We start from the raw sequence: 13,902 nt of genomic DNA on the forward strand, positions 1-13,902 counted from the left end.
CTGCATGGTCAAGACCATCTTATATTTCTGCCGATGTCTTTACAATAATGCCCCCCAACCCCCAAACATTTTGAGGTCAGTGAGGGAAAGAAAAACATTCTAGGGTGAGCAGTCATCTGGTTGTGTCTGGGAAACCCTTAGGCCTGGGGATGCTGGGACACTGGCCATCTTTGTGGACTCTGGGTCTGGAGGCAGGCATGACTGGCACATCCTGGTATGAGAGGAGGCTCCTGCTGGTCTCTAGGATGCCAAGCTCTAATGGGAGGACTGTGCTGAGGGGACTTGGAATCTGAGCTCATTCAATCCTCTGGCTGATGATGGCATGCAGCTGGCACTGGATCCCACCCGGTAGACTCCAGGTCAGGTATTCAGATTTCTGTGGTGGTGGATGAATGAGCCCAGGGGTGCTGACCCCGCACACCCTGGCTGGCTGTCACTGGGGACGGACCAGTCAGTAGCTGACAGTTCACGGGATGCTCACAGCAGCTCAACTTCTATAGCAGTAGGAAGGACTGCAGGCAGTCCTAGTCACCTGCCCCATATCCATCAGCAGCCTTAGGAACATCCACAGTCTGCTCTGTGCCACAGCAGGAAGAGAATTCTGGAGCTGGAGCAATGATGAGAACAGAAAAGGAGCCCAAGACAGGGATAAAATCCTTGATTCTGAGAGCCACAGAGAGAAGCCCACAGCCAGTGCTGATGTGCACGCCCCAAGGAGAAGCCAGCCTGTCCACCCATTCACCTTCATGGCAGCTCCTCAGGGGGCATAACAGACAAGGAAACTGAGGCTCAGGGGAAGAGACTGGGCATCTGTCCAAAGTCTCAAGGTAAAGGACACGGTGACTCTAAGTTTAGAGAGGTTCTGGAACTTTCCCAGATGACACAGCTAGTGAGCTGGGTGCCTGGGTCTTTGTCCCAGACTCTACCTCCATTGCACTGGGCCAGGTCCCAGACTGCAAGAGAAAGGAAGGAGATAGATAGATACACCTTTGCATTTCCTGCCTGGTCTTCTTTAGGCCTGAGGTTAGTCCTATTATTTTACAGAAAAGGACACTAAGAGATAAGTGACATCTGTGTCCTGGACTCATGCCCACACTGATCCTGATGGTAGCCAGTGGGGAGGGTGGGGGCAGGAACACAGTATTTTGAGAAGTTACTTCCACCCTCTGGGCTTCCATTTCCTCCTCTGTGAATGGAAATAAACCTACTGGTTCTCCTCAGGGTCAAGTGTGCCACTCAGATGCAGCAGGAGAGGCTAAGATGCCCAGGAAGGAGGGGAGGTCAGTGGGGGAGCTTGAGGAAATGGATTTGTCAGGGCCAGAGTACAGGTCATGGACAAGGCCGTGGACAGCAGCTCCCAGCTGGTGTTGGATAGCCCTGTACCCCGGGCTGTGCTCTGCCACACTGTACTCCCTCTGAACGGCAGGGAAACAGCCACTGTGTTACAGAGTCATCTCCATAGAAACCACAATTCTCGTACTTGATTTCCACATTAAACGAACCCAGTTGAGAGGGACCAACATCAATGATGTGGACAAGCCCTACTCAGCCACTGAGAGGCTCCCTGGTCCTCATGTACATCTGTGGGTATAAGTCACCCAGATCAATGCTGTGTGCCTGTTTCATCTGCATTTGATTCATTTTGCCCCACTGGGTTATAGAATTAAGTCTGTCAATAGCACACTGTCTTGCCCTAGGTGGCCCTTTCCAATCCATAATTGCTTCACGCGAATTGGGTCACCATCAGAGCGCAGCTTACATACCCACACTCAGCTGGAGCTACTGGGAGAGGCACACAGGGGCCCCAGCCAAGACACCCTCTTCACCTCAGCCACTGCTCTGGCAGGCAAAGTGCTTGTGGCTTGGCCCTGCCCATAGTGCACTGTGCAGGTTCCTTGGGGAACAAAGCAGGCACACATTGTTTTGAACAATCTGTTGCCTTCCCATCCTGGGGCCTGTCCACAGCAGGCCAGATTGCAGAGTCCAAGACCTTTCACTGGTCATGCTACCTCACAGACCACAGAAACAGGGTTGAGAGTGGGGCAGGAGGATGGGGAGAGAACTCCATATTCCACACCCACACCTGGAGAGGCACATCCCCAGGCTAGGAAAAAAGTGCCAGAAAGCTTTGCTGACATTCATGGGCTTTGCTCACTCAAATCCCAGGAATACTAAGGGAGGCTGAGTGTTGCACTTATTACCTATGAATTATAGGGCAGAGAAACCAGATACCTAGGGGTGTGTGTGTGTGTGTGTGTGTGTGTGTGTGTGTGTGTGTGTGAGAGAGAGAGAGAGAGAGAGAGAGAGAGAGAGAGAGAGAGAGAGAGTGTGTGTGTGTGTGTGTAGGGGTAGAGGGGTGGCAGCACTGGCCTAGGGACTCCAGGGTTTTTTTGGCTGGTTGAGCAGAACTAAGTCCTCTCCCTCCTCTTCTCTTTTCCTTCATATTACTAGTGGAACCAGTGCCATGCCTAGAAATGGAAGGTATCAATGACAATAACAACAATACTAAAAGCACTAAACAACATAGTTAATTTTGGTTCTTAGTTCTGGCCCTTCTCTCTCTGATGAAAGAGAAGAAGTCAGCAAATAGTATAGAAATGCTAAAAACGGGGCCTCCCTGGTGGCACAAGGGGTTAAGATGCAACCTATGAAGTTGTCCACAGCCTCTGCAGCACAAGTTCGATCCTCACATGGCGCAGCAGACCTCCCCTGTCTCACACGCTGCTCCCCTCAGCAGAGTGTTTTGGTCAGTCTGCCTGTTTTGTTCTCCACTCTGTCTCTGGTGAATCTTCTCACCCCCAACACCTCTGGCCTGTACCCCAGTTATTGTATACATAAATAAATAAATCTTTAAAAAAAAGTAATGCTAAAAACATACTAGCACTAAACTAAGACTTTCTCCAAGACAGAAGGACAGACTTTCCCAGAAGGACAGAATGCAAACTGAGACAGGCTGACTTTCATGCTAAATCACAGTGTCATTCAAAGGCAACGCTGACGACTACTATAAAGTACCTTGTGCACTGCTGGACCATCTGAACGCTGAGGGTGGTGGTCACATAGTTCCTCTGGTAGTGACAAGGGAGACACACATCCTGACAGAGCTTAGGCAGGGGTCCCTGAGCTGGACAGTAAGAGGAAACCACAGTTGACCCTCAAAGGGCCTCCTTCATGCTGGTTCAGGGAATGGGATGCTGAGTGCCAGGATGAGGATTGGAGCCCCGAGACCCCAGGGAGGGCCTGTATCCTCTCTGTCCAGGCCCAGACAACATTACCTGGGCGGGAGCACTGCATGACAGATGAGCCAGGTCCCCAATTCTGGCTGCGGCCCGGGGGTCACTGGAGCTGATCAAAACCGGAGCACTAATTTCCATGGAATGCCTGTGGCTGGCAGCCTGTGAGGATTTGTGCGTTACACTGAGCGCAGTGAAGGAGTGGCGTTTCTTGGCATTCTTCTTGCCATCCACACGCCGCTGAAAGGCACTGATTGCCCCTGTGCTGCTTAAAGTGGGATTCAGGGCCACACTGGCTGCAGCGCCAGGGTCAGAGGGCAAGGAGGCATGGCAGTCGGACACAGCAGCTGGGCACGGCTTGTCCATCTCAATAAGCTGCTTGGCGGAGTCGTTGAGCTACGTGAGAAAGGGGGAGAAGGGGGAGGCTTCATTAAACAGAGGTGACATGCTGCATCCAGTTCTCTGTGCTCGCCCAGCGTGCACGTGCACTTAAAAACTGACAATGTATCCAAACTGGTCCAGGCTTCCTAACGGGATATCCAGAATGAATGGCGCATGACGGACACAACAAAGACAGAAATGACATCTATGGGTTTTATTGGACAGGTTTCTGGAGCAGCTGTGTTTTCTGAGGGCTGGCCACCATGACTTCCCCCATGCTGCACCAGTCTCCTCCTGGGTCTCCCATTTCCAGGCTGTGAGGTATAGACATGCAGAGAGTGAGAGGCCAGGAGGGAGGCAGAGGGAATACTCCATGCTGGTCTCACATTCACCATGACAACAGGCTCCTGGCCTGTCTTGCATAATTCTGGTCACTCTGGTAGAAATTCTAGGCCTATGACCAGATGGCACTTTCTAAGCACTGATGACAGGGAAGTCAGGATGTGAGTGGGAACCACAGATGTTCTCTCTGGTGACAGCCTCTGTTCGGGCTATCAAGACCCATGTTACCACATCCCAGGGGAGTCGATATTGTACTACTTCCAACCACTCAGCAAGGACTCAGGACACTCCTCCTTCCCATGCTCCCAACCTGTTCAATGAAACAGCAGATGCAGCCACAGGGAAGACTTTGCCTTTGACAACTTGGTCCTGAGTGGTACTCCTGAGAAAAGTGGAGCTGAGGCTCAAGTCCCTGGGACTTGAGTACTCCAGGCCACAAACACAAGCCTCTCTTCTTAGCACCATGCTTGCTGGGCCGGAGGAAGGAGGGGCCATGGTGGGAGGAGGGCCCTGCGATCCTATAGGGTTCCAGGTTTTAGCTGGTCAGTTCGCATTTACATGCAGTGTCCCCTGACTCTTCCATCCTGAGCAAGTTTTCCATTTGAGGTGTATGAAGGAGCCATTCCTGCTCAGATGCACTTGGTTCTACTTCATCCTTAAAGGGGACACTGGCAATGACTAAATGAATAGAGCAGAGGAAGTGACTCCGTGAGTTTGGGAGGGCAGGAAGAGACTAAGATGGGAGAGTCCACTGGGGCTGCCTCCACAGCATGTGCCAAGCAAGTGCCTGAACTCCAGTTCCCTTGTCTTTTCAGAAGAAGAAATAATTGAGTTGATGCCTGTTAGATCCCCTTCCTCACCACCACCACCTGCCCTGGAAGCAGGGAATTAACACAAAGGGACCCAGCCCTTCTTTGTTTGTTTGTTTTCTCCTCAGCAAACAGAGGTGCTAGGGCTCACCTGAGCTGGAGCAGGTACAGCTCACAGTCTAGCCAGCACACCCTAGCCCTGCTGGACTGGGCAGCAGGCATGTGACACCCACACCAGTGGACTCAGGTGCCTGGCCTAGCTTCTAAGCAGCGCACACACACTTTGGTGAGAACAGAAGCTGCAGTGCCTGCTCCTAGGCCCCATACCTTCCAGTTCTGTGTCAGCCCTGTGGGAAATGCCCTGGGACTATCCCTGCCTTCTGACTCTGCTTTCTGAAGGTAGCCAAGGCACTCCAGTGATGCCCTGGTCTGACATGCCCTGGTCTGCCCTGGGGGACAGAAAAAAGGGCCAGGAGTTAGCTGTGCTCTAAAGTAGACAGGAACATCCCCAAGTCTCATCTGTTTCTTCTCAAGGGGTTCAAAGTGCAAGGATCCCTCTTTGGACTTTTAAGAAGCAGCACCAGTTTTCTTAAAATCTGCCTGAAGATCTAGACCTTGACCATGGTTTCTGTGTGACCAACAAGGCCTGCACAGCCATGCCTTTCCCTGAGAGGTTGGTAAAGCAGATTCTAGTGGCTCATGGGATGTGAATAGGGCATGGGAAGGGTTTCGGTGATGCATCATTCATGACAGAGCAGTCTCATGATGGAGTAGAGCTCCCCAATGTGTCCCTGCACACTGCCCCTTCCACCACCATGAGGAAGTTAGAAAAGAAGAAAATCAGGACTAGAAAGAGAAGCATGATCTTAGGCTGGGTGGAGCCTGCCACCCACCAGCTTCCACTGTCCATAGGGTAGCCCAGTGTCGTACCACCAGCCATGAAATAGGCTTCTAATAAGAATATTCCCCTTCTTGCCTAGTTGACAGGGTGGAGCTGACCAACGAACCTGAAGCCAGGGGACCCAGAGTCTCAGTGTATCCAAGCAGAGCCAGCCACCTGCTGGTACCTCCAGTGCCCAGAGTGCCCAGGGGAGGGGTCCAGGGGAGATGCTCCCTCCCCACCAAGCAGGTCGCCACCTAAGGGCTGTGGAGTGGCACTTGCCTGAGTAGGGCCTAGGTAGAATCAGCTTGGGATTGTCCACCCAAGTCTTATACCGGGGCTAGACTCTGGCACAGTCTCTAGGGGAGGAGATGTCCAGGCCGGGGGTGAGGTTCAGTAAGGGAGCAGGCAGTGTGTGAACTGTGCTCCGCAGGTTGGCACAATGCAGCTTCCCCCGTGCAGAGGCAACTTCCCAGGCTGAAGGGGCTCTGGATGGAAAGCGCTCTGGTTGGCAGAGCAGAGTAAGTCACCCTGACCTCCTCCCTGGATCACCAGCCACCTCTATTGCACCCACCAGCTGAGAGGTTAGGGGAGGGGACAGAACACAGGGGGAGTGCCAACACACCCACACCAGGTGTGGCAGGGTCAAGGAGGCAGAAGCAAAGACCATAGAGTGGGAAGGCACAACCTGAAAGGACTGGTTTAGAAAAGGGACACCACTAAAGGCACTTGGGGTAGTTGAAGCCTTTCTGGAGTGGAGAGCGTTGCAGAATCCTGGATGGATGCACAGGACTCAGAAGGGAGGGGACAGAAAGTGGGCAAGGGAGCCTATGAAAGTGGGGGCTGCTGGTAGGTAGTAAAGGTGGTTAAGAATCAGCTGGGAGGGCCTCCCCTGATGGCGCAGTGGTTGAGGGCTGGGCTGTGAAGCTGCCCGCAGCCTCTGCAGCACTGGTTCGATCCCTGGCTGCCCGCGAGGTTCCCACATGGTGCAGCAGACCTCTCCTGCCGCCTGCTGCCCCCCTCAGCAGTGTATTTCATCAGTCTGCCTGTTCTCTTCCCTGCTCTGGCTCTGGTGACTTCTCTCACCCTCCCGTGCTTCTGACTGTACCCAGTGCTTGTATAAATAATAATAAAAAAAAAGAACCAGCTGGGGATCTACAGTCTCCTCACACAGGGGCCACACCATGTCGGTGGCTGAGCCAGAATGTGGGTGAGCAGGCAGGCTGCATACCCCCCACACATGCAGTCTGACTTCAGGCCTGTGTAGAAGGTTCCCCAGCCCTGTGACAAGGCAGAGTGAACTCTAATTGCACACACAAGCAATGCACACAGCACCTTGGTCCATTAATAAAAATGTTCAGGTAAATTTCAGCAGGCAGGGTAAGTATGTTTCAGCTCTGGGAGGCACACAAATCAGATGCTCAGTGGGTGGGATGTCCAATTGCTGGGCCAAAGGCTGTCAGCACTTCCATTACAAATACCTGTCTTTTGGAGGGAGGTTAAGAACACTTACCCCAGACCCCAAACATGTGATCTAAATCCAGGATATTTCCTTTGAAATGGTTTCTCCAACCACTTCAGCTGCTTTGTTCTATTTTACACTTTATTCATTAGCTTCCTCAACCGTGTTAGCTCAAAGAACAAAGCAGAGCCTTTCCCTCCCACAGTCTTCATGGGGCGCTCAGAAGACCCCAATACTCTGGCCTACCAGGCTTGTGTTCTGTGCTTGCCCTGTAGGGCCAAGAAGAAAGCAGAAGCAGGAAGCAACAGGCACTTCTTTCCCTTTACCAGTGTAAGAATGTTGTGTAAACATGACCTGCGTGTCTCCATTTGTGTGTCTCCATTTGTACCTCTATTATATAGACAGAACACACAGTAACGCCGGAGGAGGGGCTCACATGACTCCCTTCTTCCCCAAAGCAGAGAACCTGCAGTGTGTTAGTTCCTTCGCGACTCTGTTGAGTCAGTGTTAGAAACTCCATTTTCAAAATCAGGAACTCCAGGCACCGGCAGGTGGGGGGATTGGGGAAAGTGCATGCAGAACGCGCCCAAGCACACTTTAAGCTGACGTCACAGCAGCCCTGCCCTGTTAGCACCTTGGCAGTGCCGCCTGCCCTTGGTGACCACACAGTGGTCAGTCCTCAACTGGTGTCCCCTGATGCTGCTTACAGCACTAATACTGGCCCCTCCTTCCTGATGGGGAACTGGGTAGGGGGTGGGGGTTGTGTTTCTTCCTCACTCACTCCTCCATCCAAAGGCTGTTGTGGGCTTGGCAGTGAGGGCAGTAAATTCCCATTAGAGAGGTGGTTTCAAAAACTGCAGGAGAAGTAAGAATTCTGCCTCAAAGTAGTTTCATAAGTAGCTTTAGAGTCCCTAACACCCCTGCAGGGGCAAGGGAATCACTGATGGTAGACCCCTCCCATGAAGAGGAGCAGTTAGGCTTTTCCATGTGTAGGGTAAAGAAAATGTCAGGCTTTTCTGCCCTCCCGCCATCAGGATAGATGACGGATCCTTGTCCTGAATGCATGCCTGATGGCGGGCACCTGGAGTAGGGTGTGGGCCTAGGTAGATGGGATTCACCTGGGCTGAGACTGGGCTTTTAAGGGCGGCGTCACGGGGACGCCAGCAGAAGCCGAGCGAGAAGCAAGAGAAGCAGAAGCCGAGAGAAGGCCGGAGAGCCCAGAGTAAAGACCTGCCGGGGGCTGGGAGGCCTGCCAGCTTCCTGGCTCCCCAGCACCCCTGCCTGCCGTGTACCTGGTAATCCCAATAAAAACCTGCAAAACCACTGAGGACTCTGACTCCTCCTTTACCCGGTCTGCTGGATCACAGAAAACCTGCTCAGTGACCATTCCTGCCCTTTACAATTGGCGAAAGTAGGCAAGATGATCCATGCAGACAGGTATGGAGCCCTCCGAAGACCTGGAGGGACTAAGGAGTTGTAACAGACTGTGTTTGCCTGTGACGACACTGGAGGCATCATGGCGGCACAGGAGATGGACAAGGTCCAGGAGCTACAGGACGAGACCTGGCGTGAAGGAGATGCCTGAGAGGACCAGCCAAGGACCCCTGAGGCAGCAAGAATCGTCAGAAGAGAGGACCACGGTTCGGAGCTCGCCGGTGCTGATGCAGGGAGAGGCTAATGGACATGGACTGATGAACTTGGACTGACAATCCCGCCAGAAGGTGGAAGATCTTGCAGGTTGATATGTTTTGGGACCCTGGGGGTGGAACAGTTTCATTTGTAAACCCCAGGAGATGGGAATCTGGGGGTGGCCAGTGGGCCTTGGTGGCCAAAAGCAGCCTGTGTATGCCCAGCAGCCAGGCAAAGGAGAAAAGCCAACCGAGAAGGCAAAAGCTGGTGCTGATGCTAAGTTGGGAAGCCCTGAGCGGCTGTTAAGCAGCCTGAGTATGCTGAAGACCTGTGAGTCTCGTAAAATCACCTGTGGGTGATGCCCTGCTTGTTGTCGAGTGAGGGTGAGGAGCTGAGGAACCTGCCCTTGGGGGACGGGTGGGGAATGTGGCTTGGGGTGGGGCCCAAGCCCAATGTAGAGTTTGGATCCCTGACCCATGTGATTGTGCAGTGGGTTGGCCTGAGTGCAGGGGTCTGCAAGTCGCATTGGTGGCTATGAAGGCCGAATGTTGGAGCGACTGCTGACAGAAACCCTGAGGGTTGGCGATTACCCCCAACAGAATAGAATCACCAATCCCAGAGCTAGTGCATCCTGGGGGTGGATGCGGTGTGTGGCTTGTAGCCGAGACTACAGCCAGAGAAGGCCAGGAAGCCTGACGGCTCCTGGTGTGTTACAGTAGATGTCATGAGTGGTTCCCCTCCCTTGTATGAGCAGTGCCTTCGGCAGCAGATTTGGTGGCTCATCTGCTGGTACCAATAACTGTCTTTTGCACTAGGTTGGGGCCCTGCCTGGACTTATTTGTGTTCTGTTGTATTTTGTTATATTGTGATGTATTTGCTTTTGTGGGCCATGGCTGCATTGTTTGTTTGCTAAATTGTATATATGTAGATTATATGGCAGAAAACCCTGAGGGGGTGGACTGTAGGGTAAAGAAAATGTCAGGCTTTTCTGCCCTCCTGCCATCAGGATAGATGATGGATCCTTGAGGTCCTGAATGCATGCCTGATGGCGGGCACCTGGAGTAGGGTGTGGGCAGATGTAGATGGGATTCACCTGGGCTTAGACTGTGCTTTTAAGGGCGGCATCACGGGGACACCAACAGAAGCCAAGAAGCTGAGAAGGAACAGAAGCAGAGAAAGAAGCTGAAAGAGAAGCCAAGAGCAGAGATGCTCACCCGGTCTGCTGGATCCTAGAAAACCTGCACTGTGTCTTCCTGACCTTTACACCGTCCCAAGTGGATATTTACAATCCTACAAACATATATATACACAGAGGCTACATTTTCTTCATCCAAATAACAAAGACATCAATGAATAACCAATGCATCCAAGAACTCCAGTTTTTTGTTTTTTGGTTTTTTTTTGTGGGACCCTCGCCGGTGGCCGGGGAATGAACTGGAGCTGCAGAGGCTGTGGGTAGCCTTGCAGCCCAGTGCTCAACCGCTGCACTACCAGGGGAGGCCCCAAGAACTCCAATTTTGATTGTTTTTTTTTTTTGATGGTGACAGAAGACAATTTCAGCTTACATGCAAAACAGAAACAAAGTGGTAGCTCCAGTACTGGAGAGTCTTGGTGAGTGTGCTCACATATCCTGAGCAGTCACTGGCCCTAGAAAGGCACCTGTCCCAGGTCTGCCCACCTCGTCAGCTCACTGTCAATCTAGCACAGGAGACAGTGCATAATTCTGTCTCCTGGGTACATGGTATTATCTGAGGGAGGTAAGCTCGAACAGAAGATGTCTTTCCTCCGCCATGGCTCTAGTCTTGTTATGGGGGGCTCAGTCCCAGACCAGGCAGATTCACAGTTGATTTGGGCAAAAGGAAAAGAATCTTGGAGCTCTGGGTAGATTTGACAGGCTGTAGGGTAAGTAAAAAATGTATCAGGCTTTTCCTTCCTCCTGCCATTAGATTAAATGTATGCCTGATGGCGGACACCTGGAGTAGGATGTGGGCATGCATAGGTGGCTACACCTGGGCTAAGACTGGGCTTATAAGGGCAGCGTTCCGGGGATGCCAGCAAAGTGAAAGGAAGAGAACGACCAGAAGGAGAACAAGCAAGAGACTGGGAGAGAACTAGCAGAGAAACAGAGGCCACGACAGAACGCCGGAGAGCCCAGAAAGAGTGAAGACTTGCTGGGGGCTGGGAGGTCTACCAGCCTCTGGGGCCCCCAGCACCCCTGCCATCCCTCCAGCCCCTGCCAGCCTACCAGCCCCCTGGCACCTCAGCCCTGCTGTGTACTGGGTAAAATCCCAATAAAAGCCTGAAAAGCCACTGAAGCAGAGGACGAGGTAGGCAGGGAGGCTGGGAGGCAGACAGCAACTGAGCCTTCCAGCCGCCTCGATCTCTGCATTCCCTCTCTTGCTTCTCTCTCAGTGAGCTCCATTTTCTGCCCAGGTGTCCATGTTTGAGGAGCGCATGCTCCTCGGCCCACCTGTAATTATAGGTGTGCATGCCCCATGCTCTCGCTCCCAAGCGCCTTCTTCAATAACACAGTATCACATGTGGGTAATGAATCCTAGGAGGAAAACAAAGCTGCAGGTGGCAGCCACAGAGGCCGGCGGCGGGAGGGAGGTGGAAAAAGAGCCTGAGTCTGAGTTACTGCATTTTCCTTACACTTGTCAATGCAACAGTAATGAGCAGCCAAGGCCACTCTCCCATCAGGGTCTCTGCTCTGCCTCGGTGGCTTAGTGACCCTCTTTCCAGGACTCTGTCTAATGGGCTTTTTAGCTGAGATGTGAAATTCTTCCACAACCACAGGAACATCTAGGAAAGTAAAAGAACTGAAGAGTTTCTCCTTTCCATTGTTTAAGGATTTCCATGGACAGCATCCTAAATTGGGAGTTAATTGTAGCATCTCATCTGCATCTGAATTTGCACAGGGACCAGGTTAAATTAAGGAGACTAACCTGTGGGTTTACCTGAGACTTGAGACCCCTGTGGGGAAGCCTAGTCCAGAGTGGGCTTTGGTGATTGATCTGAAATGAAAGAACGGGGGCAAGGCAGGGCATAGCCACCCAAAAGCCACTGGTTCTGATCCAGAGGACTTTGAACTGAATGTACAGAGATTTTTTTTTTAAGGAACAAGATTGGAAAAGCAGACATTTGGGGTGATACCAGGTAGAATAGGGTGGGAGGCCAAACAATTCTCAAAAAAAAAAAAAAAAAGTAACAGACATATACATGTACATAGACCCCTTTGTCCAAACCCTGAGGCAGGTATACATCCTCAGTTGACATCCCAGGCCAGGGGGCTCTGATGGAGACGTGAGGGAGGGAACTCACCTGCTGTGGAACTCAAGAAGCCAAGGTGGGAAGCATGCCAGCAGGCAAACATTTCTTAGGAAGGCAAACAATTCATTTTTCAGGAATGCATCATTCAGACAACTATTTCCGGAGCACCTTCCACAGCCTGGGATCTAGTCTAGGTGCTGGGGGTGCTGCAGCGAATAGGGGGGATGTGCTAATAAATCATAGACTTCAGGAGCAGAAGAGGCAGACTCCTGTCAGCAGAACTGGGGTGGTGCCCAAGTGTAGGGTAAGCGAGTTAAAAAAATCAGGCTTTTTACGCCCTCCCACCTTTAGCACCTACGAGTGGCACACATACCTGTGATTAGGAACACCTGCGTGCAGAGAGCATGGGGCATATCAGGGGGTACATGTGCTGAGGGGCAAGGAGACATAAGGCAGGACTACTGGACAGGAGAGATGAGACAGCCAGAGAAATACTGAGAGAAAGCTGGTCTGTCCCCCTGATTCAGCATTAAAGGACTATAAAAATCGGGCCTCCCCTGGTGGCGCAGGCAGTTGAACGCAGTGCTGTGAGGCTGTCCACAGCCTCTGCAGTGCCGGTTCGATCCCAGCCAGCCAGTGAGAATCCCACATGGTGTGGAAGACCTCTCCTGCTTCACCTGTTGCTCCCTTCAGCAGTTTATTTCAGTCAGTCTGCCTGTTCTGTTCCCCGCTCTGTCTCTGGTGAATCCTCTCACCGTCCCGCGCATCTGGCCTGTACCCTGGTTCTTGTATGCACGAATAAATCTTTTTTTTTTTTTTTTTTAAAAAAAAGGCCTGTAAAAATCTACAGAAGGCTCCAAAATTATCTTTTCGTTCTCAGAGAACTAAAGATGAACCCACCCACTTGGGCTGGTTGCGAAACACCAAGCTTCTGCATTTCAACAAGCTCCCAGGAGACAAAGCTACTCCGCTGCTCCAGGCCCTACTGGACTGGCAAGCTCTGGAACATCACTTTACAACCTTGGCTTCCTGGTGAAAGTGCCCTCCCTGTGAGCAAGGACAGCAGCTTCTGCTCACAGTTGCCTTATATCCAGTCCTCCCAGCCCCTGGGAGGAAAGGTCATAGCCTTCTCATTGCCCATTATTCATGGAGTTCACAAACTCAGTAATGACCTTTTCATGACTAAAAATTTTGTTAGTAGAAATCTCAGGAGTGCCCCACTTCTCTGAGGTGGGCAGGTCAAGAAGGCTGAGTGCCCCTTGGCTGTAAGACATTCCACTACCAGACTACAGAGTGATTGCCTGTCAACTCTGATGCCTCTCTCCTCCTCCCAAGAGGTCATCCTGGAGTTAGAGTCTTTGACAAGAAGGTGAACAAAACAAGAACTCTTACAGCTTCATTTCTGCAAGACATATTTCTACGGTTTGATTTGGTTTAGCTTTGTCTATTCTTTTTGTTTCTTTATATTCCACATAGGAGATTTTAAAAACAGTTTAAAAAAATAAACCATTGGCTGAGCTGGACAAGCAAATGGCCTGGTCCCCTGAGAAGGGACTCAGTCACCAACAATGCCCATGTGGCCTAGCACAGAGGCAGTGGATACACCATGTTCTGATCAGCAACACCCGGAGGCTTACTGACCCGCCGCCAGTCACAGCTACATCAGACAGCACAGTCACAGCCAAAGCCCACATCTTTTCCTCCACACCTCATTGGATTTACCATTATTTGCTTTTACCTCAGAGAGTGGGGATGCTTTTCCAATTTGCTACAACTTTAGGTTAAAAGTTTACATAGTTATAGAGATATATGTATGCTTTTGGTAACTAGAGGGGATGGGTTCATTTTGGAGATTCCAAATGTACATCTAAAGACCAGACCTTTCTGGGGTGTGAG

At 51.6% G+C, this 13,902-nt stretch overlaps 1 protein-coding gene across 1 annotated transcript in view; it reads right to left on the bottom strand.

Moving 5' to 3' along the window:
* Positions 1-13,902, bottom strand: part of SH3RF3 (SH3 domain containing ring finger 3) — a 394,220-nt gene that overhangs the window by 99,683 nt on the left and 280,635 nt on the right. Inside the window, exon 4 of the mRNA XM_054701331.1 lies at positions 3,276-3,629. Within this exon, the coding sequence (XP_054557306.1) occupies positions 3,276-3,629 (354 nt within the window). The remainder of the gene's footprint in view (positions 1-3,275; positions 3,630-13,902) is intronic.

The sequence above is a fragment of the Talpa occidentalis genome, unplaced genomic scaffold (genome assembly GCF_014898055.3).
Source record: "Talpa occidentalis isolate TD23 unplaced genomic scaffold, MPIMG_talOcc4v2.1 talOcc4.5, whole genome shotgun sequence".
Classification (NCBI taxonomy): Eukaryota; Metazoa; Chordata; class Mammalia; order Eulipotyphla; family Talpidae; genus Talpa; species Talpa occidentalis.